The sequence below is a fragment of the Muscardinus avellanarius genome (assembly GCF_963383645.1).
Source record: "Muscardinus avellanarius genome assembly, chromosome: 6".
NCBI classification, from domain to species: Eukaryota; Metazoa; Chordata; class Mammalia; order Rodentia; family Gliridae; genus Muscardinus; species Muscardinus avellanarius.
In genome coordinates this window covers 516,894-542,219 of record NC_137791.1, presented here as the reverse complement: position 1 = coordinate 542,219, position 25,326 = coordinate 516,894, and the positions used below count along the sequence as shown (strand labels likewise).

Genomic DNA, 25,326 nt, shown 5'->3' with positions numbered 1-25,326 from the left:
GAGAGAGATCAGGAGAGGGCACCTGGTCCCAGCTCGCTGGGCTCAGCAGCTGGGGACAAACGTTCATCTCCGCTCAGTTTCCAAGCCTGCAAACTGGACCTGAGTGTGATGTGCTGTCTCCCTGTGGCCAGGGGAGAGAGTGTGTGAGCTGCTGCTGTCCTAACGATGCTGTCACTTTCTCCTCCCACCAAGGCTGCTGTGGTACCCTCCGCCCAGACCCTGAAAATCACAGACTTCAGCTTCAGTGACTTCGAGCTGTCAGATCTGGACACGGCCCTGTGCACCATCCGGATGTTCACAGACCTCAGCCTGGTGCAGAACTTCCAGATAAAGCATGAGGTGGGCTGGGCGGCCACGGGTGCATGCCGGGGCTGGAGGGGGGTCCCCTGCATAACTGAGGCTGTTCCTGGGACGCAGCCTCACCAAGGTGCACAGGCTGGTCTCCTGCCTGGGCCTACCGCCTCGGCCTCCCGAGCCGCTGGCGTTACTGAGGTTTCTTAAAAAAACTGTTGACCTTTCAAAACACATTTACTGGGCTCCAGCCACATATGAAGCACTGGGTGAAGGTTAGGGAGAGTTCCTAGGAGTGAGAGCAGGTGTGCCAGGGAGACCAATGGCACAGACTAGGGCCAGTGGCCAGAGAGGAAGGGGAGAGGCATGTGGAGCCTCACGGGCCTCGGTGGAGGTGGACTGTGTCCTGGAGTGAGTGGTAAGCCACTGAGGAAGCTGAAGCCGACGGTGACATCAACACACAGCCCAGTCCTAGTGACCACGTGCAGAGAAGGCCCGGAGCAGGCATCTGGTGTGAGGCCGCGCTGGGAGGGCCGGGTGGCCTGCGGGCCGGGGACGAGAACCACCTCAACCCGATGCGCTCGCTCGCCTCCCGGGAATGGCCAGATGCAAACCAGAGGCTGCGGTGCGGCGTGGAGAGTCGGAGCATGCTTCCTCACGCTGACCGTGGCAGCCAGTGAGGATGCAGAGAAGACCCCGCAGTCTTGCCTGGAGCTGCTCCTCCTGCGTGTCACCTCCCGGCTCCGTGTGCACCTCTCTGTGTGGACATCGAGCCCCTTGCAGGCCTCCGCTGTCCTGATTCCCTGCTTCACACACAGGCCAGGCCTCGCCCTGCCGCGTGCCCGAGTGACTTGGTTACATCGCTGTCGTATCTCCCCATCACAGGATATAGGGGTCAGCTTTAAAAGCCTTCTCTATTCATGGGATGAAGGTCTTGTTTACAGCCGGGGACTCCAAATGGGAATCTCGGTTCTGCTTCTCGCGCACCCCCTGACCACATAAACCTTGACAGCGTCTCAGATCTCTCTTCCTGAGAACTCTCTTCCCTGAAACTAGCAGAGATCCCGTGGAAAGGCCTGGGCTGGAAACAAGTTCACTGATTTCTTCTTTGGCCTTTCGATAGCCTTTGAGGGCTGGACAGTGAAGACAGTCACTCAGCTTCTGCGGCGACGCTGGCTCTCGCTCTTTTATCCCTAGGCTAAGGCTGCTTCTCGATGTCTAATTCCTCCTCTTTCCTCTTCTGCATGAACACCTGCTCACTCTGGACCACATCGACCTGGGTCTTGCGCTGTTCTGGTTGGCCTCTCTGCTTTGGTGCCTCTTCCGTTTTGTGCATTTCTGGCATCGCTGTCTCATTTTACTATGACGGATTTGTGACACAGCTAGAAGGACGCTGGCTCACGAGGAGCCCACGAGGAGCGCCTCGTGTTGGGGGAGCTCTTGGGTCTCCACTGGGCTCCCGTGTCCTGAGTTCATCACTGAGGGTCACGACTCCGCCTCTCACCAATCTCTTGGCAGATTCTTGACTGTGTCCCCAGCGCGGCATGTGCCGAGTGCTTCCCCTCTGTCTGTCTGCCTGTGCGGTTCTCCCGGGTGGCACCTGCTGTGCCTCTCACTACTGTCTTTCTCAGAGCCCGACACCAAACTCCCTGCTTTCAAGAGCGCCTGGACCCGGCGTCCTGCCCTGGTCGCCATCGGGCTTCCTGCCCTGGTCGCCGTCGGGGTTCCTGCATCAGTGCTCCTCATTAGTTGCTCACAAGGCTTGTGTTGCTCCTCGAGCACTGCGACTTCCAGGACTTGGAGCTCCTTGAGGGCAGGCGCCGGGCCTGGGCTCCGAGTCTTCACCTTCTCCCTCAGCACCTGAGCCTGCTCTCAGGATCACTCTGAACTTGTTGAAGACCATTCACTGTTGAATGCACTCTCTAGAGACCTGCAGACTGCACACAACCCCTCCACATCCTGTAGAAAATAAGGTTAGAAATGTGGGTGTTGCCAGACATGATGGGACCGTGATGTCCCAATGTAGCAGCATTGACAACTACTTAATCTAGTTACGAGCTGCTGTGCCCATCAGGTTGTCCATTTCTATTACATGCCTCTCAAATTGAGAATTAGAAAGACATATCCATATGTTGTGTTTCTGGGTTTTCCTGCTTATTTTCCTTGCTTACATGCCATTATATAGTTTTTCAAACATATCCAAGAAAACTTACGGCTTTTACTTACAATTCTCCTAGTAAGATTAAGCCACCATCTTCCTACGGGCTTTATTCAGTGGTGGCCCATGGCACAGACCACATGGTCCCAGAAATTCTTCCGCTCCCAGAAATTCTTTGCTTGAGATACGGCAACTCAGAGGGTGCAGGGGCCGGGAGACATCAGGGCTGTCTTTCGCCAGAATTCCATATGAACAGAGACAGCTACAGGACAGGAGCATGGAGACCTCAGACACGGGAGCACGGTGGTTCCGTTGCTTTCCTCCGCATGGCGGGCCCGTGGGCTCCAGCCCCACACCTGCTGAACAGTCCCCTTCCCTCACTCAGCTCCCCTTCAGTGGCCCTGGTCATGCATGCAGGGCGACCATACATGTATTATTTAAAATCCCTCAAGTGTAGGAAGTCATTCGGGTTTGCAGAGACAGGCTCTGAGGCAAATACTAAGAGTAGCCATAGCTTAGTGCCCCTGAGTTCCAGGGACAGCACCTCACACACCGCTCAGCAGCTGGGTTAAAGCTGGCTTGTGCTGCACACGCAGGAGCCCAGCCTTCTGTCCCACCATATTTTAAAGTGTGTGTTTTCCCTACATGGACCCAGAGCTTTGTTCTGCATAGAGTATCATCAAATGTCACTTCTTGGCCACCAAGCAGCAACTCCACCTTCTCTTCAGCGCAGTTTTACCTTTAAAGGACACAGGCCTCATTAATGGTGGTCTTAGGACGCGCCCTCTGACCTGTCCTGGGGCCTGCGCCGTAGCCCGTGCTGAACACCTTTGCAGATATGCCCAGGAGAAGCAGGGAAGAACTTGCTCTCTGAAGGCGAATTCGCACGCAGTGACTCTTGGACTACCCGCTGTATCACTCAGGGATGGAGCATCTTTTAGAAAGCTCGCCGGGCCCTCCCTATGCCCGCAGCACCTTTCTGTGAGATGTCTTGTGTTGGCACCGAGCTCAGCCAGTGAGTGTTAACGTGCTGGGCTCTGGCCGTGCTCAGGTTGGACTCTGGCCACCCCGTCCCATGATGCTGGGTTCCTCCTCCACAGAGTGGCCAAAGGAGCAGCTCGTCCTCCCTGGCACTAGGGCAGACTGGACACAGTGCCGTGTGCGGGACCTTGACGGTGCCTGTGATTGTCCTTACTTCTTACACTTGGTTTCCTACAGGTTCTTTGCAGGTGGATTTTAAGCGTGAAGAAGAACTACCGGAAGAATGTTGCCTATCACAACTGGAGGCATGCCTTCAACACGGCTCAGTGCATGTTTGCTGCTCTGAGAGTGGGGAGAATCCAGGTATTTCTCAGAGCTGGTCATCTGTTTTAAGGCCGTTTGGTGGGAGGCTGAGGCAGGAGGATCGTGGTTCGCGGACAGCCTCAGCTACTACTTAGTGAGGCCCTTTGCAACTCAGTGAGACCCTGTTTCAAAACAAAGAATAAAAATATAGGGCTTTAATAAAAAAAAGAAAAAAGTCTTTCTGGTTATATTTAACATGCATGGATTATTGAAGGTAACCCACTGCCATTCACATGCCAGTTGTGTTTTGTTAAAAGCAACAAATGGCAGGAAAACTTGGCTGCCGGTTTTCTTTCCTATGGAACATGGGTGACACACTGTGAATCTCTGCATTAACTTCAGGTTACACTTGAGTAGTCTTTGGGCAAAGAAAGACTTCCCCCAGAAGAAGGGGCCGCAGCGTTTAGGAGGCCCCACTTCTGACGGGCTGCACAGCAGGACTCCTCCAAACCCGCGGGGCTGAGCCGGCTTCCTAAGTCCAGGGTGCCCCCTGCATTTTCTCTGGGGCCCTCAGTCAACTTGCTAAGTCCTGTTCCTTAGGAAAGGTCTTGGTTTCATACATCTTGATCAGAAACGGTTTCAAAGGGAGATCAGTGCAGGAAAGTTCCAGGTAATCCACCACTTCGCAGGCCAAATTTTACCCACAACTCTGCCCTTAGATTCTATCCTCTGTGGGAATTGACTAGTTATTCCAGGTAAGGGACTGTAGGTGTCCATCATCTATAGCTGATTTTATTCAGCACTTACCTCTTCTCTTGTAAAAATAAAGTCCTAGGATGCTGCCCTCTGTCTCTAGTGTCTTAGGGTGAGCACCTGAAAGTGGCTGGAGGTGGAAGAAGCGGGGATGTAGAGCTGCTTGGTGGAGTGCTTGACTCTAGAGTGTGCGAGGCCCTGAGTTCCATCCCTAGTCACAAAACAAAGGAGAGAGAGAGAGAGAGAGAGAGAGAGAGAGAGAGAGAGAGAAGGAAAGGAAGAAGATAAATGACTGCTACCCAAGAGACCAGATGAAATACCAGAGCAATATTTTTCCTGCTGTAGCAAACATTTATTTATTTATCTATTTTGTGTGGTGATGGGGATTGAACCCAGGGGCATTCTACCTCCAAGCTACACCACCAGTCCGATTGTTTTGTTCTTTATTATTTTGTTTGAAGTTGCAGAGGGCCTCACTAAGTAGCTGAGCTGGCGGCGAACCCAGATCCACCTGTCTCAGCCTCCTAAGTACTGGGATTACAAGCATGCGCCACCACGCCTGGCTCTGTAGCAAAAATTTAAAAGAAATAAGATGAACGTATTTGGGGCTGGCTGAGCCACAAGGATTATCATCACTGGAATCTATCCTTTCCTTTCATGCTAACTCATGAAGCATGACTTTCACGGATGCTTCAAAACCTACTTAATTAATAGTGCTGAGATTTCCAGCAGATTAGAGCAGTGGGATGATTCAACTTGTGTTTTCTGATTAATGAATGGGAACACATGTGTAGATAATTCAAATGGCAGATAGTCAAAAGCAGCCTATATTTGGCTTGGGACTGTATCATTTACATTTGAAAGCCAAGATCTTTATTCCTAATCATCTTATTCTGCTGTTTTGCTTAATGGTCACATTTTCTACTTTCCTTGAGGATAAAGTAACTGATAGCAGAAACTGCAGGAAGTTAAAGAGAAAAGATAATTATTTGAAGTTTATTATGGCTGGGTGTGGTGACGCACCATTCATTCAGAATTCGGGAGGCTGAGACTGGAGGATCTCAGGTTTGTGGACAGCCTCAGCTACTTAGTGAGGCCTTCCGCAACTTAGTGAGACCCTGTTTAAAAATAAAGACTGAAAAATGGGGGGAGGTTTGCAGGTCGGAGGTAGAATGCCTCTGGGCCAAAGCTCCAGTAACACACACCCCCAAAAATAAAGTGTATTATGGTTATTCCGCATACGTATAGATAGTTAAGAATTGGTGACATTGGGGTGGAGAGAGCTCATAGCTCAGTGGTAGAGCGCTTTCCTAGCATGCATGAGGTCCTGCAGGTTCCATCCCCAGCACTAAAATCAGACACAGCCAAGAGCAGCCTTCGTGACAGAGTGGCGTTGACGGGGCAGATCATCGACTGCTGAGGCCACTCGGCTCTGCTGTCCAGGGCGCACTTGTAATGACCCCAGCGTGAACGGGAAGCGTCGAGGTTGCATCCTCTGTGACCTGCAGAAGCTGAAGCATGGGGAGGAGGAAGCGGACCGCCCTCACCCATGTCCTTCTCCCCTGCACGCTCCCGTGGTCGCAGAGCAAGCTGGCCGACCTGGAGATCCTGGCCCTGCTGATCGCCGCCCTGAGCCACGACCTGGACCACCGTGGGGTGAACAACTCCTACATCCAGCGGTGAGATGACCTGGCAGCCATGCATCCTAGTCTAGGTGTTTTAAGTGAAAGCCCCGGGGGCGGGGTGGGGATGGTGATACAAATGCCCACTGGCCAGGCTCCCTTCTCAGGCTCCACTTCGATTTTTTTTTTTCAATACTAGGGATGGAACCCAGGGGCATTCTACCTCCAAGCTACACCCCCCAGCCCTGTTTTTTATTCTTTATTTTGAAACAGGGTCTCACTGAGTTGGAAAGGGCCTCACTAAGTAGGAGCTGAGGCTGGCCGTGAATCGTAATCTTCCTGTCTCAGCCTCCCGAATGCTGGGATTACAAGTATGCGCCACCACGCCCGGCTTCCACTTAGATTTAAAGGAGCTAGAATAAAAGAAGGCAAGCCAGTGCCACGCCACTCACCGCAGATCTCACAGTGCTTCTGTGGAGACTCCTGTTGTCTCAGATAGCTGCCAGGAGTTTTGCTTCAATTTAAGTGTGCCTCACTGAAGTGCGTCTTGAGGAAACCGTCAAGCCCCTCTCAGTAGAAGTAGAATTTCGCCCTGGGATGGGAGAGGTGATTCTGGAAAGCTCTCCGCTTGCCTCTGCTCACTGGGGAGTGCTCAGGGGACACAGGCCATGGCGCCCCTGGAGGAGTGCAGCCCGGGGCTGGGAAGTGGGCCTGCTGGTCAGACGTGGCTTTGGGTGGGCCTGACAGATGGACAGACTAGCATGCCCACCACGTAGGGCTGGCGAGCTGAGGGGGCCACGGGCAGCAGTACCCCGTGTGCCGTGCTGAGCCGGCAGCAGGTGCTAGAGGCGGCTGTACCGCAGCAGAAGGCCTCCTTGCAGGGTGGGTTTCCTTAGGACAAGCCTCCGGCGACTCCTCCCAAATCAGAGGTGCGTGTGATGGCAGAGACGATGGCGGTGACACGCCCTTTCGTCACAGTTTTCAGACACTGTGACATTCTTATTTCTGTGCAGCATTTTGGTTGAAAAGTCTGCCTTTTAAAGGCAAAATCTCTTACTACTGAGCATCTTTTTAAAGTATGCAAGTAGACCCACTAGTGGGTCAGTCTCTTAAGAACATTCCAGATATCTAGTATCTCGAGGATATTGCAGAAAGCTTTCTCATCTCTGTTTCTTTGTCTGAATAAACAGAAGACTGTGTGCAAAGGGGATCTAGAGACGAGCAGCCATGCCCCATGCTGACTGGCGGGTAAGGGCCGCACACTCTTGCCTGGTGTCAGCCTGGCCGCTTCCTCTTGGAAACTAAAGGTTTTGGAGGGCAGACAGGCGGCCTGTCCTCCGACCCCTGAGCTCTGTCCTGCATCCTGAGCCTCACACGGGCAGGAGAGCAGTTGTGAACGGGATCATCCAGAAGGGAGAGTCCTGGCATTGCACCCTCAGAGGCCTGTGCATCAGAGCTGTCTTAAGGTCAGAGCCGGCGCTCTCTGGGAGCCTCCCCACTCGGCACCAAGCGCACTGTCGTGGGGGACTGCCGGTGCGCGGATTGCTCTGAGATGCTCTGTTGCTCTGCTGCACAGCCAAGAGAAAACATTCAGTTTTGTTTTCCTAAAAATAATCACCCAGAAAAACATCTGGAGCAACGTCATCTTCTCTCTAAGAACAACAAAAGTCCTGGGAAAGAGTCATAGACGGCAGAATCGTGTTTTCTCACACCACAAAGCAGACTTCACCCAAGCAGTCGTGACTTTTTTTAAACTTAAAAGAAGAAATTTCAGACTTTTATTTCTTCCTTTATCCCTGTGGTTTGAGTAGGAGAAACCAAGAATTTTCCAGGGACTTTTTTCCCCTTCCCTTTCTGGTGAATGAGTGAGCCTTAGATCTGCTCAGCTGGAGAACTCTTGGGAGAGTTGTACTAGCATAAGGCTTCCACGTGATGACTGTCTCCTGAAGGGATAGCCTGCCCTGGCCTCATCAGAGAGGGAGACGAGTGGGTCAAGGGAATCACAGCACTGAAAGAAGGACCAGAAGTCAGAGCAATCTATCAAGGAAAAAAAGGTGGTCGTGGGTGGCTGAGAGAGAAACTGAAATCCTCCTCATTCATTATCCAGCAAGCCGTCCTTGGTCCAGGGCTGGGCGCTCTGATTCTGTCCTGTTTGTGAAAATGGCAACCATGAGGTTCCTGCAGGTGTGCAGGGAAGTGCCCAGGAGAAGGGCTCACTCTCCCGCTTCCCTCTCCCACGTGGTGGGAAGGAGAGAGCCATCTCCATCGCGGGTGGCTGCTGAGTCATTATTTTAAAAGTAGGCAGTGCTTCAGGAACACAGCAGGGAGCACGTGGACATTGCTCGGGAAAATGGCCGGCATGGGTGCAGACAGAGCCACTTGCATTAGTCTGCGGGCAGTGTGTGATAAGGCTGTCTTCAGTGCATTCATTTGATTAGCTGCAACCTTGGTGGCTGTGGAACAATAGAGTGCAGTTCTCCTACATGTTGGACTGACGGATACTGAGTGGTTGCTGCAGCTTGGACACTTCTGAGGCAGGAGAGCGCTCTTGTAAAGCATAAAGTGTGGTTTCTGGTATTCAGTCCTCATCCCTCTCCATGGTGAGGGTCAGAGGGAGAAGGCGTCCGGTGCACTCTGTGTTGTTCAACAGCGCGGACTTGAGTGTTCAGGAGACTGGCCAAGACCAGTGCAGCCCATCTCCACTATTAGGGGAGGAAGTGGGCCTTGCACATGGGCAGGAGAGAGCGCAGGGCTCTTTCCAGAGCACCCTGAGGTGGGCATCTTTGTGGATGGTTTCCCAGCATGGTCAACCTCAGGACAGGTGTTTTCAGAGAGCCCCAGGCCACGGTCCCCTGTGCTCTCTGCAGGGCAGGGAAGGGGAGGTGTCCTTGGGGGCTTGGTGGGAGTGGAGCATGGCTCCTCAGGACCCTAGAGACGGCCTGGTGATGAGGAGTGCTGGAAAGTGCTGCTGTAGGGTTCAGACTTGAGAGACCTGTGATCTCAGGATGACGCGGTCCCTGGCGAGGCTGGAGGTCTTCGGACACCATGGATCTGGATAGGAATAAAGTGCAGGCCTCATTAGCCTGGTGTCAGGGACGAGCGGTGATCCCAGAAGTGAACCACAGGTGGAGGCCTTATTGCCTGGTGTTTGGGACACTCTGCAGGGCTTGGGTAGGGGTTGAAGGAGCGTAAATAGATGTCAGGTGCCCGGAACAGTGCCTGTCGCGGAGCCAGTGTTCTCTGGGTGCTGGCCGCTTCCCGGGACTGCTCTGACTGCCAGGTAGGAGCTCCAGGTGTCACCACTGTGCTGCAGTGGACAGAAGCAGCCCCAGCACCGTGCCTGTGGAGGGATGAGGTCATCATGCCCCGCGCTGACCTGCTCGCTGCCCCGCTGTCCAGCTCTTCCTGGGTCAGCGAGAGGGCCTGGGCAGGGGCAGAGGTCCAGGGCATCTTGACAGTGCGTGCAGGGTAGGCATTGGTTCTGGTCTGCTGCTGCGCCCGCCTCCTGCAAGGTGGTTATCTCTGCACCTTCAGCCCTCTAAGACCAAATAACACAACGTCGCTATTGGAGCAGCTCTGAGGTTCCCTGCGGGAACGTCTGGGTGCTGAGTGGGTATGTCTGTCGCTTGTCTCTGAATGCCAACCCTGGGGAGCGAGCGGGAGGAGGAGGTGAGGCCCACAGTGACTCCAGAGGACTCCTCAGTCGCCTGTGGGTGAAGGCAGCTGCCTGACCCGAGCATGGCCAGTCCTGCGGGCAGCCTGGAGGGCACCGAGGCAGCAGGTGGGAGCGAGGACCCTGACAATGTGAATGGAGCTGCCCTGTTCAAGATTACCGTAGAAGTTCAGCAGGGTGACCTCACATGGAGCCCGCATGTCATAGACTCCCCATGAACGGAAGTTGTTCCTGTTAAGGAAACCCGGGTCACCAGACTCAAGATGTGTGTGCAGATTAAAACTGACCTGAAGCCTGTTCGTAGGACGTCCACAAGGAATTTCTTACTTTCGCGAGAATAACAGACACTTTAGAAGCTTTTCATTTTCTGCTGCTGACAGGTACAAAGGAAGTGACCCTTGTCATGTTAAGGTCAACATGTAATCTGAGTGATGCACCAGCCGAGGATGGAGGGCGTGGGTGCAGGCAGGGCTCATCCCTGCCATCCTTGCCACAGGCCCGCCCGGCCTTCTTCCTGCTCATCCCCCTGCCCGATTATCAAGGTTCATCCGTGTGTTAGCTGGGTCTCCACCCAGATCCAGTTCAGACCTTCACCCAGGGGGCAGGGCTCAGGCACCTTGAGCCACCAGGCCCGACCCTCAGCTGCTCACCCCCCTTCATCCCCCCTCTAATCACCTTCCGTCTCACCCCCTCCATGAGTGACACTGAGGTCCAGGGTCCTGACAGCTGCCCAAAGAAGCCTGGCACTCCCCGTCCCCTCCCAGGTGAGGTGTTGCAAGCCCTGCCTTGCTCGTCCCCCTGGACTAGCAGGTCCTCTGACTCCTTCACTGGGGGGACCCGCACATCCCCGGCTTGGGTCCAGCCAGCTCCCCTCCGTCACCATCCATTTGCTGCCGAGGACCACCACCTGTCTTAGCCAGGAAGATAACGGTTCGTGGCCAGCCTCAGCGACTTAGTGAGGCCCTTTGCAACTCAGTGAGACCCTGCTTCAAAACAAAGAATAAAAAATAGGGTTGGGGTGTAGCTCAGAGGTAGAAAAGCCCTGGGCTCCATCCCCAGTGCCATTAAAAAAAAAAAAAAAAAAAAAAAAAAGCGCAGCCGTCCACACTTGGAACCAGCGGTGCCCTTGGTTTGACCGCGGGTCGTTTCCCAGAGACCACCGGGCCTGACGCCTCCCCTCCGCCCTCTTGCAGCAGCGAGCACCCGCTGGCGCAGCTCTACTGCCACTCCATCATGGAGCACCACCACTTCGACCAGTGCCTGATGATCCTCAACAGCCCCGTAAGCACTGGGTGGGGCTGCGGACGGCTCCGGGCGCGCACTCTTATTTTTAGGTTCTGGACCTGATCCCAGCACCATAAATTCTTGAACATACTCCATTCCTTTTAGGGTAAGGAGGGCAAAGCCCGGGCAGGCAGCTCCTCATGGATCCCCCACTCTGCAGAGCTGGAGTGGCCAGTGGTTGCCTGACAGGAAATTTGGTTGCTAGACTCTAAGTGCACCAAGTTAGAAACAAAATGGGATTTTGTGGCTCTTGGCTAATTCTGCCCTTTTTTTAAAATCAAAGCAGATGGCATATACAGCTTGGGGTTTGCTTTCAAAAGCAATACCTTTCCTGATTTTTTTGCTGTGCTGGGGATTAAACACTGGGCCTCAAGCATACTAAGCAGGGATTCTACCAATAGGCTCCACCCAGCCCTCACTCTCTTTATTAAAATTTCGAATCACAAGCAAACTGGTTTGTTAAGGAATAAAGCTGTTCAGTGACTTAGTTAAATAGATCTTTATCAATGTAAAAAATATATGAGCCGGGCTTGGTGGCATACACCTGTGATCCTAGTACTTGGAGACTGAGGCAGGAGGATTCTCGGTCGGGAGGCAGCCTCGGCAATTTAGTGAGACTCAGCAACCTAGCAAGACCCTGTTTCAAACAAAAAAATAAAATAGGGACGGAGGTGTAGCTTAGAGGTAGACTGCCCCTGGGTTCCATCCCTAGCACGACACACACACACAAAGTATGATATGCCAAATATGTTTATGTTAAAGAAAATAAGATTAAAATAGGATCGCCAGAACGTTAACAGTGATCACGTCCTTTCGGTTTGCCCATTATTGACAGTGTTTGTTGTCTGCGTGTTCCCTTTATGATAAGGGCCAGTGGACATTGTAACTACTGCACTGAGCAAGCACCAGGCATGACATGCAACCCCAAAGCAACCCCATGCCCGTCTCTCAGTTTGCTCCTGGCTCTGGGCCAGTTCTTTCCAGAGCCCTGGATGGAAACTCAGGGAAGCCCCTGATTTTTTTGGGGGGTCACTGTCTTATTACGTAAAAGCTCTGTGGTTGTTTTAGGTACCAACGTATAGTACGCGGTTCCCAACTCAAAAGGCAAAATGTCCGTCCTGGGTGGTAGTCCACATTCTGAACTCATCTAGTTCAGGTTCTCCTGTGACTTCCTGTCCACTTCTCATAGCTCACCTCAGGTCTCTTCCAACTCCTTCTCACTCCCTGCCTCCCTGCTGTTTCCAGACTTGGGGGAGGGCGGGAGAGCGGGTCAGGGGCAGGACCACTTGGCGTCCCGCAGGGGCAGCAGAGTTTAGCCGGGTCGTTGTGGCAGTTTCCTGCTGCCCGCAGAGCCTTTAGCGGGGACGTCCCAGCGTAGCCAGCATGCCAACCAGCCTTGCCATAGGTTCCCAGGCAGGAGCCAGACAGGTGTCCACCCCGTCCCCTGCCACCTGCTAGCCTGCAGGACACCGTGTGCACAGTCCTACTTGGGGTGCCTCCTGGACAACTCAGTGGGGTACAGGGTGAAGGCTCAGCCTCCTCCTCGGGAGGCCCACACATGGCCTCCACAGGCTGTCTTGCTGTGTGGTCTGTGACCACCAGAGGGAGCTCCTACCCTCCCATGCCCACGCTGCCTGGGTACCGGGGCCAGGGCTGTGGCAGCTGGATCTCGACCTTTAACAAGACAGGAGAGTGCCTGGCCTCCTGCGCAGTCCTCCCCGCTCTCACTCACCGGTATTAAAACCTGCTCTGGTGCAAGGGTCTCTGCGGTGGACCGCGGAGCCTCTTGCCACCTGCTCACGGCCTTGCCGCGCACACCACCACCGCACGCCACGCCCTTAGCATCCCAGCCGCAGGCCCCAGGCTGGGGTGTCCACCCCGCCCGGGTACTGGCTCCTGGTCTGCTTTGTGCTTGGTTACGAAGCCGCCTGGGTTCAAGCGGTCCACCCAGCACTGGTTTTCCCATCAGCCTTGTTATGTCTAGCGGTTTTCCAAAACGAGACTTTTGCAGCAGAGACATCTGTGCTTTCCTCCTCACACGCTGCCCTTGTGCTTCTGCTGGAGCTTTTAGTTTAATATCCTGTTAGCAATGCAGTTCCAAAGCAAGAACATACACTGACCTTTTATTTTAAAAGGGAATGTGACAGTATTCTAGTCTAGTTACTTCTTTTAGTCCATAACTGAAGTCATTACGAGATATGTTATTACTTAACATGTATGGAACCTGGGTGTATATATGGATGGCCCAAATGATAAGAAGTGTCTGTGTATCTGTCTTTGTAAGCACAGTTATACACACACAAAAAAAAATGAGAGTCTCTACTTTTGGGAGGAAAATTGAAAATATAGCACCAAGATACATCTCATTTTCTGCTTGAAATTGTTTTATCTTAATTAAAAGTATCAGGCATTCTCTAAATAGTTTTCTATTTGGCCCAGAACCTAAAATGATTTAATATTTAAATAACTTTTATGGTAGCAATTGAAGAATTTTGTCATTAATTAGATCCATGCCACAATTCCAGCACTTAAAATTACCCTCTGCCTGCGCTTTGGCTGCACCCTCGAACACCCAGCAGTTCTATCTCCATTAAAAACCCTTGGCCCCCAGATCCCACGCCTAAGCCTCCGAGTTTTTTGTTGGCCTTAAGAGTAATGAAACACATCTGACTAGATTCAAGATGTTTTCTGTATATTCTGAGCACTTGTGCTGTGTGTTTGACTTAGTTCAAGATCAGAGAGCCATTGGGCTTTAAATTACAATGGAGAAATAAAAAACGGTCCCGTAACTAGAGTGTCAGTGGCGTGCATGTGGATTCACGCCGTAGGCAGCTCCGACTGACGCCCCAGCCCCTTTCTCACGCCACTGTGCCCACGCGTGCCCACGCTCAAGCCTCACTCGCCTCCAGCCGCACTTCTGAGGACACACAGTGCTCGGAGACGACGAGGGTCTGTAGATCTGCACCAGAAATGTCTCTGGCCTATTACAGAAGCCATGGGGACGTTTTTTGTAATAATCAGCTGTTTAAAGCCTTCACAACTCCATTCTTTCATCAAATAGCATGACTTCAACTTCCCAGTTTCGCTTGCTGCTAGGTTATAGCAACTAATCTTCTGGAAGGAAAAGAACGCACGCCGTTGGGTCTCGGGTTGGACTGCTCTGAGGAGCCTGCGAGTTGGGAGCCACGCACGCGGAGGCAGGTGGAGCCTTAGGAAGTTGGGTGCTTTTCTTACAGGGCTGTTGGGGGAGTGTTCTCTCATGGGTCCTCCAAGGACGTGCGTCCTCCACGTTTGGAGCCGCACGACTGTCGCTGCGGCTTTCTCGTCATCAGCTTCTCCAGGCGGAGTGCTAACGATGGCTTTCTTTTTTCACGAAGGGGAATCAGATTCTCAGTGGCCTGTCCATCGAAGAGTACAAGACTGTGTTAAGGATAATCAAGCAGGCCATCCTAGCTACGGACCTGGCTCTGTTCATTAAGTAAGTGTTAAGACTCTCCTCTGCAGTAGGTCTGGGAAGGACTCGGAGGGCTCCAAACTTTAACACCACTTTGGGAAGTCCTTCTAGTCTACGGCCGAATGTCCTGACGCAGCTGCTCCCAGGTGGGGGCGTTGCCAAGCGGCAGCACCGAGCACCTCTCCTCTGGCCGCGGCGTGTGTGGTCATCTCTGTGCTGGCCTGCTGCTCTGCTTCTGGAGTTTGTGTCTTGACGTCCCGGTCCATCCCCAGCATCCCAGGCCAGGCTGCCAGCCGGGGGTCTGCAGGCCACCGCCTCCTCCTGGCCCTCTCTCCCCGGCCTCTGCCCTGCCCTGCTTCCTTCCACTGTCACCAAAGCCACGGAGCAGGGAGAGAAGCCAGAGGCAGAGAGCAGTTCTTATCCCCTTCTGCAGTATTCACAGTAATTACTAAGGATTACCAGTATACCAAGAGTCAGGAGAGTATCTGTTGCCCTGATGGCATCTCAACCACTTCAGGCCCTGGGCAACAGGAGGGTCTGTCTTCTGATTCCACACAAATCAGCCCTATTCCTGACTTAGTCGCACACAGCTGGTTTTCCTACGTTAGTTTTCTTTCCTTGGTCTGGTGTCTCCAGCTCTTGTGACTTCCTAAGAAACTTAATGGTGTTGGGCACACAGGAAGTATTTACCATACACTGAACAGTTCAGTGTTCACTGGACATGATAACTCCTATTTTGAGCCCCGCCTGGCCGCTCGACTTCAAAAGCACCTCATGCCTGCATTGTCCTGTTTTACCCTGTGCTGTGATAGATAAGAATGAGATGTGTGACATTAAACTGAAGCCTAGAGACCTTAGTATGCCAGGAGCTTAAGGTATTTTAAATCGTTCTTAATATCACACTTTTAACTCATACTATATTTCTTTTCTTTTCTTTTTTTGTGGTACTGAGGGTGGAACCCAGTGGGTTTTTTTTTTAACCTCTGGGCTATACTCCCAGACCTATTTTATATTTTATTTGGAAACAGGGTCTCACTAAGTTGCGGAGAGCCTCACTCAGTAGCTGAGGCTGGCTTTGAACCTACGCAATCCTCCTGTCTCAGCCTCCCAAGCACTGGGATTACAAGCATGCGCCCCACACCCGGCTAACGCATACTATATTTCAATTAAGAATATTCCAAGCCAGGCGTAGTGGCGCTCGCTTGTCATCCCCACGCTTGGGAGGCGGAGACAGGAGGATCGTGAAGGTTCAAATCCAGCCTCAATGGCTTAGGAGACCCTGTTTCCAAATAAAAATATAAAATAGGTCTGGGAGTGTAGCCCTGAGGTAGAAGGGCTTCCAGGAACTCCAGTACCACCAAAAAAGAAAGAAAGAAAGAAGAAAGAAAGAAAGAAAGAAAGAAAGAAAGAAAGAAAGAAAGAGAAAAGAATATCCTAGAGTTGAAGTGATTATTATCTGTGATGTCTAGTTAATGTCTATGCTTTAATGTTTTATCCAAACCCAATGAGGAGGGAGAAAGTGAACCATTAATTATTTTTAAACTATTTTTATATTGAGTTCTAAGGGGGGGGTTACTCCATGAGTCTGGGGACAAGAGCCTGAGGATTTGTCATAACTATTAAATACTTTCCTTTATTTTCCAGGAGGAGAGGAGAATTTTTTGAACTTATAAGAAGAAATCAATTCAACCTGGAGGACCCTCATCAGAAGGAGTTATTTCTGTAAGTGTCGGCTTCCTCCCGGTTGCTGTTGGCTGCAGTTGTTGGTTACACAGTGATCCTTGAGGCTGTCAGACTTCTCTAGTGTGGTGCCAAGAACTGAACGGGAACCTCTACTTGAAAAGAAACGCAGCTGGGCGTGGGGTGCAGCCCATCATCCCAGCACTCGGCAGGTTCGCCGCCAGCTGCAGCAACTCAGTGAGACCCTGTGTCAAGCGGAACAGCAAAACAGGGCTGAGGGTGTGGCTGGGAAACAGATTGCCCCAGGTTTATCCCAGTACCAAAAAGAAAAGAAGAAGGAAGGAAGGAAGGAAGGAAGGAAGGAAGGAAGGAAGGAAGGAAGGAAGGAAGGCAGGCAGGCAGGCAGGCAGGCAGGCAGGCAGGCAAGCACTGGCAAACTCAAGTGAATAAGCTGTGCCGTTTTTCTCAAGGACCTTTGGGACATGGGGTAGAAGAGTATCAATTCATGGCTGAGGCTGTTTCCCCGTTTCCTCGTGCTTTGGAGTGGAGGAGCTGGAAACTGCAGACCCTGGAGCAAGGGAGGTGGCTGAGAGGTCGCCTGTCCTGGAGGGTGGTGCTGTAGGACTTGTCCTCTCTCTACACCTGCAGTATCTTAGGTCCTCCCTCCCTCTGGGGACGGCAGCCCTGGCCAATACTGTTTCTTCCTCTTCTTGCTGAGTAAGAGCAGGGCCAACCGAGGCCCAGGAGCCCTTTATAAAGAAAAGGCTCTGACGGTCCTTGGGCCATGCAGTTTTTAATCAACATTTCTTTAAATAGTTGGAGATTAGTTATCCTGCCAAGGGAGCTGTGGATGAAGAGGAAATTGTATATAGCTGTTCTGTACACTCAACCTGGGTCTCAGAACAGTGCCCTAGGAGAGTACGGACTTGCCCCCTGGCGCTGGGGAACAGTGCTGCCCCATAAGAGCAGAGGCACGAGGCCGGCACACCCTACCCAGCCATCCTCTCTCTGCCCTCTCCTGACTGTGCGCCCTCCAGCCTGAGCTCAGCTGCACCTGCCCGTTAGAGACCACAGCTCTGCCATTCCCTCAAGGCTGAAATCCCCCCTGGTGTGGGTGCTGAGCGAGCGAGGGAAGGGCCTTGGGCACTGGCTCCTCAGGGGAGTCTGAGGATAGAGTGGCAGTAAGGGCCGATTTCTTTATGGCCTTACAGAGCGAGGGAAAGTGGGCTTTGGCTGGTGTATTCTGAAGCCCTTCTCCTGCTACCCAGGGGCAGGCAGCTTCTGACAGGGGTGGACTCGGCTCTGTGGAGGGCCAGTATGGCAGACTTTTGGCCAGCCTGAGCCCTTTTCCTGGTAGCTCAGTGCTCAGAGGCCCTGTGCTGTCACCAGGAGTGGCGAAGGACATCACGTCCTCAGGTCTCTGCAGATGTTGTCCAGTCCTGGAAAGCCTGTCCGGGAGGCACTGTGGGAGGAGCGAGGCCATGGCTACCACAGAGTCCCTCGCAGGACTTGATCAGTAGGCTGTCTGCCCGGTCCCCATAGTGGTTACGAGCCAGCAGTTGGTATGCCTTACCAGGCTGCGCCAAGAATGGCAGCCAAGATGGAAGCACAGCCATAAGGCCATGTGTTCCCCAAAGCTTGCCTGCTTCTCTTTGTGCCAGGCCAGAGATCAGTGGGGGCATGCGGGGACAGACCCCTCCCCGTGGCTGGCAGGCTCCTCCTGGGGCTTTGGTCCTCAGACACTGCCGCTCCCGCTGTTGAGAGGGTTTAACGTAACCCTCTATTAGTGTCCATGGACGGAGGCATGTGTTCACATGAAAGTAAACAGGAGTCTGGGGTTTCTTTTCCCTCAACAGAGCGATGCTGATGACCGCGTGTGACCTTTCTGCAATCACAAAGCCCTGGCCCGTCCAGCAGCGGGTATGTTGCTTAAAGACCAGCCAAGATGGCTAAATAGAAGCTTTTAGCATCCAAGTAGCTTTTGAAGTACTTGTGGGATTTCTCCCCTAGCCATTAAGCAGCACAAAAGCAGATAATTAAACGTTAAAACATCTTCCCTTTTTAGGAGAGTCGTTTGCACTTTAAACATCCATGTTCTACACGGCAGACACCCGGCTGTTGATAATTTTTAATGTCAGTGCTGTTACTGCTCACCTTGGGAGTTGCATTTTTAGCCCATCCTTTTCAGGACCCTGGAACCGAGAAGGAAGATCATGTTCTTGTGGCTAACCTATTGGGTTACACACTGGCCCTAAGCAGGCTTTAACAGGTAGAACAGAAACATTTCCAGGGCTGGTAGACGGAGGAAGTGTTTCTAGCAGGTGTCAGGCAGGCTCTAGTCAGAGCGAGGAGTAACCCTCCTCAGTGGAGGTGCCTGCGGGTGGCGGAGGCTCAGGACAGCGCCGTGGACACCGTGGTCATCACACTTTCGTTTCTGAGGTTGCGCTTTGAGTCTTGAAGTGCGAGGGAAGACCACAGCTGGTCAGCGGCTGCTCAGGGCTCCAAGCTGTTCGGGCATGGAGCCCAGCAACCCCAGGCTCGTGCCCTGAGGCACACGTGCTCAGAAGAGAAGATAAAGCACTCTCCCTCCGTGAGGCAGAAGTGGGGACCGCCAGCACTTCCGACATTGGCCCTTCGGGCCTCCTTAGACAGGCTCCGTGCCTGTCTCCACATCGGGAGGAGACGAAGAGGGGTCGGGGGACTGGTCTTACCATGTAGCTACTGAATTACACCCTTTCACCTGTGGTTTTACTGGAGGAAGAAGTCTTTTAAAATTAAAATAAAAAGGTAGCATGTTGGGGGCAAGCAAGGAGAGAGAGAAGTGGGGATGAGTCTAGAGCGCAGGCTGGGCACAGACGAGGGGCGTCCGCGCATCGCGATGCTACTAATTAGCTGTCCTCCTATGCAAGTTACTTCCTCTGTGGGCCTCAGTTTTCTCATCCACAGAACACAAGGACAGGCCTCAGAAGATTGTTTTGAGGATCAAAGGACAGTACTTGACGCGTGGCACTTAGATGCTCACTGATACATGACCAGGGTGCTGATGGAGGCTCTGGGTCCCTCGCCTCAGCAGCACCCGCGCCTGTCATGTTCTTACTCTGTCTAGGGTGTTTGTTCCTGAGATGGCTTCGGAGTGATGCAAGTGTGTCCATCATGGACAGACACGCCCACTGCGTTAATAGAGCCAAGAAGAAAAAGATCCTGTCCACAGAGATAACAGTGCCATTTGTCAAAGTGAATATCTTCAAGTTAAAAAAATTATTCCCTAAAAGAGCAAAGTAATAATTTATTCCAAGAAATAAAGATTAAAACTTTGTCTTGGAGGAATTTTCCAGTGGAATTAAGTAGCTGAAAGCAATAGTCCTAAGAATTATAAGTCACCATTTGCCTAAGAAGGAAAACCTTTTTATAGTTATATGCTTAGTGGGAATTTTGCATTGATACTCAGTCACTAGCATGGGTGATGCTGCATAAGTCAGAAACTTTATTGGTGTTGAGAGCTAGGATGTCCAGCTGAGTGGACAGGTAGAATCTGAGAGAGGTGGAGGTTGTGCAGAAAGCCTGTGGTCCTGAATTTGGACTGGAAATATTCCATGAACCTGCGCCGTCCCTCTAAGAGCCTTCCAGCCAGTTGCACCTGGTTTGACACTGTTTTTCATAGCACCTTTTGTTAGTGGTGCTCGATACACACCTCACCGATGATGCACAGAGATCTCACTGGCTTGAACACAGCGCGCCAGTCTCCCACTAATTGGTGAAGTTTAAAAGCATGCTGCTTTATGCCTAGTTACAGAAGATTACGAACTCTAGTCCTGTGGTTAGTTACACATTTAAACGAATGAAGTGTGGCTTCTCTTGCTCAGTATCGCTTCTTTTTAATTTTACTGTTGATGTTGAAAACTACCCATTTGATGATTTTAGTATCTTCATTCAGAGTCCCTGCTTAAAAGACTGGTGTTCCTTCCTTGCCGAAACTGGGTCTGTGGTTTATTTCAGATAGCAGAACTCGTAGCAACGGAATTTTTTGATCAAGGAGACAGAGAGAGAAGAGAGCTCAACATCGAGCCCACCGTAAGTATGAGCCTTGTTGGTAGAGATGACTCCAGAACATTTTTTAAAGTTCTGTGCTTCTGTTTTCTTTTCCTACATGGGGTCTTTTCTTGGGAATATACTTCTTCTTTTGTTTTTTAACGCTTTTTTGGTACTGGAGAACACCCAGGGGTGTTCTGCCTCCAAACTACTTCACCCAGATGTTTTTAGTTTTGTTTTGAAACAGGGTTTCACTAGGTTGCTGAGATTCTTGTGAAGTTGCTGAGGTGGGTCTTGAGCCTGCAATCCTCTTGTCTCGGCCTCCCATGTATTGGAATTATATGCATGTGCCACCATATACAATTACTACTTTTCTTATTAAAGAAATAGTATTTTTATAATATTACAAATATTACTTATTTTATACAGAAAATACTTATACAGGAATATATGATACAGAAAACAATTTTATATGGAAAATACTTTATACAGAAAACAAAAGCAAATCAAGGAGAAAAAAAGGACTCTGGCAGTCATCACATTCTACTCCCTTTTATAGTTTCCTTTTTCATTTAAATGCCGTAAGCCACTTTTTCTTCCAGCAGATGCCCTTCTGCGTCTTGTTTATCTTATCACATGAAGTGCACACGGCCAGGATTTGTCCTCTGGTGTAAAGATGTTTGCATGTCCACAGGGTACATGTCTAGGTTGCTCAACTTCTGCCTGTCCTTCCTTGTTTTCCTATTCAAAGCCATTTGTTCTCTTTTTAACATATTTTATTGGTGCGTTGTAGCTTCCCATGGCAACATAGCGTAGTGTTGGCGACAGTGTGCACCGCGCTGGCGGCTCCCCTGGCTCCAGGCGTTGAGGTTGACATTGCTATTCTCACATATGTGCATAAAGCCAGCGGCGGTGAATCCTTCATTAGCTCTCCCTTGCCCACCCCCACCCTCTTCCCTGGCTCCACTGGGGGTTTCTCCTCGATTATCTGGAGCCCCTCTGGCATCCTGAGGACGCCCCAGCTTCCCATATGAGAGAAGACACGGGACCCTTCGCTTTCTGTGGCGGCCAAATCTCACTTAACATATTGCTCTCCAGGTCCATCTTTCTGCAAATGATATAATTTTGTTTTCTTTGTTCTGAGTAGAATTCCATTGTGTGTGTATCGCATAATTTTATGACCCATTCATCTGTTGATGGACACCTAGGTTGGTTTCATAATTTGACTCTTGTGAATTGTGTTGCTATAAACTTGAATATGCATATGTTACTCTAATGCTCTGATTCCAGGCCTTTTTAAAATCTACCCGGGAGTGGCGCATCCAGGTCACGTGGTGGGTCCATCCCCAAGCTTCTGAGGCATCTCCACCCCGATCCCCAGAGCAGCTGCACTAGTTTGCACTCCCACCAACAGTGTAGAGGAGTTCCAGTCTCCCCACATCTTCAGCGGCACTTCTCGTTTGGCTTTTTGATGTTTCCCACTCTGACTGGGGTTGGGTGGAATCTCAGTGTAATTTTGATTTGCATCTCCCCGATTGCTAACGATGTTGAAATGCTTTTCTCTTATATTTATTGTGTATGCCGTTCTTTGTGGTTCGTTAGGTAAACTTTCAGACGGGAACACAGAATTTGAGGGTGCTTAATAGATGCTGCCTTTTAACCTAGAGTCACGATCTCAAGGGCGTGGTGGCGCACTCTGGTAATCTCAGCATTCGAGAGGCTGAGACAGGAGGATCGCAGGTTTGGGATCAGACTCAGCTACTTTGTGAGGCCCTTCGCAACTTACTGAGACCCTGTTTCAAAATTAAGAACGATTAAAAATAGGGCTGGGAATGTAGCTCAGAGGTAGAATGCACTTGGGTTCCATCCCCAGTACAAAAAAAAAAAATTCTTCTAAAACCATTCTGCATTTCAGAATTGAAGCATAACATAGTTTTCTCTTTTTTTCCTTTTCTTTTTGGGGAGGAGGATGCACCTAGCTGCTATCTGACCTTCCCGAGCTAACCCGCTGATTCATCTTTTCGGAGTCAGTCTTCACTGTGTTCTTGGACTAAATGTAGATCTGTATGTGTCTGTTTATATCTTCAGGATCTAATGAACAGGGAGAAGAAAAACAAAATCCCAAGTATGCAGGTTGGGTTCATCGACGCGATCTGCCTGCAGCTGTACGAGGTACTTATATGAAACCAGTGGGCCTGGTAAACTCAAGTTGTGTTAGAAATTAAAATGAAGTAAAATGGGCAGATTAACCCCAGGTGCATAGTTTTGCTTCTGAATCAAAAAGCCAGAAATAAAGTTGTGAGTATTGTCTTTTACTGATGAACATGATATTTGCACTGAACAAGGAACGCATTTCATATTTCCTGGTTTCAAAAACATTCGTTCATTTAATGTATACGTATCTACTGAGTGCCTGCTTTGTGCTGGGTACCAAGAAACTGTTTTAGGGGAGCTGAGAAGGCTCTCGTGCCAGTGCTCATTCAAAGTATACTGCGCCTAGTCTATCTCTGCACACTCTAGTCAGTTCAACTGTTAACCATCTCAGCCTCCCAGGTGTTGGGATTAAGCTGGGTATAGACGCACTGTATTTTCATGTTCTTTCCATTTAACGAAAATTGCTTCTGCAATTCATAATGTATCTCAACATACATATTTCTGTGTGGAATATGTTTCTGAGTCATTTTAATAGCTGCAAGGTAGTTACATAATCTCCCTCACCCACTGGGTATCTCATTTTTCATTGTTTCTCTATTACAGAGAGGTCTGCCATGAGTCTTTGTAAGTGACTCTTGCCACTAAATATCATGGCACTGTGGTTGGTAAATAATAGTGCCACACTGAAGTGCAACTTGGCTTTAATGTGCTCTTTGATAAAGACCTATCATGTGCACCGCTGAAAGTCAGAGTGTAGGAAAGCACAGAGCCCAGCAACCCCCCGCCCCGGTCTGCCGCACCGCGGAAGCAGGTGCCTGGCCCCACAGCTCGGTCGCCTGAGTGCGGCCTGAGTCTCCACTCCATGGCCGCTGCACTGGCGCAGCCAGATGGGCTGAAGTGGCCTGGATGAATGTGGACGCCCTGAGCCGATCCTGGCTCCTCCTAGCCGGCTCCTCTCTCTTCTCCCTAGGCCCTGGCCCACGTCTCGGAGCACTGCCTGCCCTTGCTGGAGGGCTGCAGGAAGAACCGGCAGAAGTGGCAGGCCCTGGCCGAGCAGCAGGAGAAGACGCTGGCCCACGGGGGAAGCAGCCCGGCGCAGCGGAGCTGAGGTCGTGGGGTGGAGCGGCGGCCTGCCATCTGCCCCGTTCCTCTCTACACCCTGAGACTGCTGTGCACCTGGCCACTGCTGCATTTTTATTTTGCACAGCTTGGAGAGCGTAGCATGAAGTGTGTTTAGGGCACTAGTACGTGTTTTCTCCACGTTTGTCTTAAACCACCCACGGCACCCACGCCAGCACGTCCCGAGAGTGCTGCTTGGCGTTTGGGGCCGGCACTGCGCACCAGTCTTGAACTGGGATCGTTTTTTGCTTGAGGATTATAAATAATTGGGGTTTGTGTTTTCTGGGGTACAGTCTGTCAACAACGTTTGGAATCTTGCCTTTGTCAAAAGTGGGTTAAGAGCAAGCTGAATGCAGCCTGCCGCCTTTCCCTATTTAGAGCAAATGCTGTCTGAGCGGGTTCTAAGGGGAAACACGTTTCTCAGTCAGTGGAGGCACTGAGAAACAGGTGGTAATGGAATGAAAGCCTGGTATCTAACTGGTTTGCTGTCTCCATGAAAGAACAGACAGGGAGAGGCTGTAGTTTGGTGCAGCCCACCCACCCAAGGACTGTCGTGGACGGAGCGTGGGCACTACCGTGGTGTCCACGTCGCAGGAGCAGCTGTGTGTCCCTGGCAGAGAGGCCAGTGCACTAAGCAGTGGGGGGCCGGGCCCCTGCCATCAAGAAACTCTGCCTACAAGGGCCCTGGGAAGACGCCTTCCGAATATTGAGCTTTCGAACAGAATGTCCTCCTCTTCACCTTCCCAGCTGTAGCTTGCAAGTCGGCAGCCTCAATCTCAGCAGAAAAGCCATCTCTGGGCACTGGCTTAAACGAGCATGGCTACAGAGACGAGGGCATGGAATTTACCGTCTCCCCCGTCCCATGTTAAGTGAAGTTGAGAGAAGCCGCTGATTACTTAAACAGCAGAGAGCTGTCCTCGATACTGGGGCCGAAAGTGGATTTGAAGAAGCCGTGAGAGAGGGAGCCTTGGGCGGAACGAAGCTGAGCGGCGTCACGATGAGATTCCTGCTCGCCCGCACACGCACACAGGTCGGGCGCACCCAAACCGGCCTCCGTGCCCTTAGGGCAGTTCCCGCTTTCTCGAGATTCGCGGTGTGCCCCTGAAGACTTATTCAGTGTCGGAGGATAGATAGTGAATCAGACAGCTGCTTTAGGAAATGAGAACGTGTTCCAGATACACAGAAACGTTCAGATTGGTGGGAGGTGGGATAGGCAGAGACCATCTCTTCACTCCCAGCCCACCCTGCGAGGAGGAAGGGTCTTCAGCCTGAGTTTCTGTCCCTGCTCCACATGGGACGTCCTGGGGAGCGGTAAAGCAGCATTCTCGCACATCTTCACCAACACGGTCTCCCCTCTTCTCTGGTCCTTGAAACTCTGCCCAGAATGCCAAGTGTTCACTTTAAAGTTCTGAGTGTGACAGCTGGGCCTGGCACGCTTGTAAGCCCAGCATCTGGGAGGCTGAGACAGGAGGATTGCCGTTCACAGCCAGCCTCAGCTACGCAGTGAGGCCCTCTGCAACTTAGTGAGACCCTCTTTAAAATAAGGAATGAAAAGAATAGGGCTGGGGGTGTAGCTCGGAGGTAGAATGCTCCTGGATTCCATCCCCAGTACCACAAAAAAAAAAAAAAGAATGAAATTCTGATTGTGTGTAGCATTTTGAAGTGATGTGGCTATTTTCCCACTATTCAGGTTAAAAAAAAAAAAGCAAAACAAACTACTTCTATTACTTTGTATTGAAAAGGGCACATCTAGGAAGTCATCATCGGATACTATATATATTTTTGTTGTAAAATGCTTGTATTTTCTGAATGTTTATTTCATGGC

General features: G+C 51.2%; 1 protein-coding gene across 1 annotated transcript in view; it reads left to right on the top strand.

Moving 5' to 3' along the window:
- The window catches only part of PDE5A (phosphodiesterase 5A), a gene marked incomplete at its 3' end in the record, with an annotated part of 89,986 nt that extends 66,496 nt beyond the window's left edge, over positions 1-23,490 (top strand). The window contains exons 12-21 of the mRNA XM_080697819.1: positions 193-339; positions 3,668-3,793; positions 6,071-6,165; positions 10,975-11,062; positions 14,443-14,543; positions 16,164-16,241; positions 18,056-18,119; positions 20,196-20,270; positions 22,317-22,400; positions 23,353-23,490. Of these exons, the coding sequence (XP_080553945.1) occupies positions 193-339; positions 3,668-3,793; positions 6,071-6,165; positions 10,975-11,062; positions 14,443-14,543; positions 16,164-16,241; positions 18,056-18,119; positions 20,196-20,270; positions 22,317-22,400; positions 23,353-23,490 (996 nt within the window). The remainder of the gene's footprint in view (positions 1-192; positions 340-3,667; positions 3,794-6,070; positions 6,166-10,974; positions 11,063-14,442; positions 14,544-16,163; positions 16,242-18,055; positions 18,120-20,195; positions 20,271-22,316; positions 22,401-23,352) is intronic.
- Positions 23,491-25,326: the final 1,836 nt, after the last annotated feature.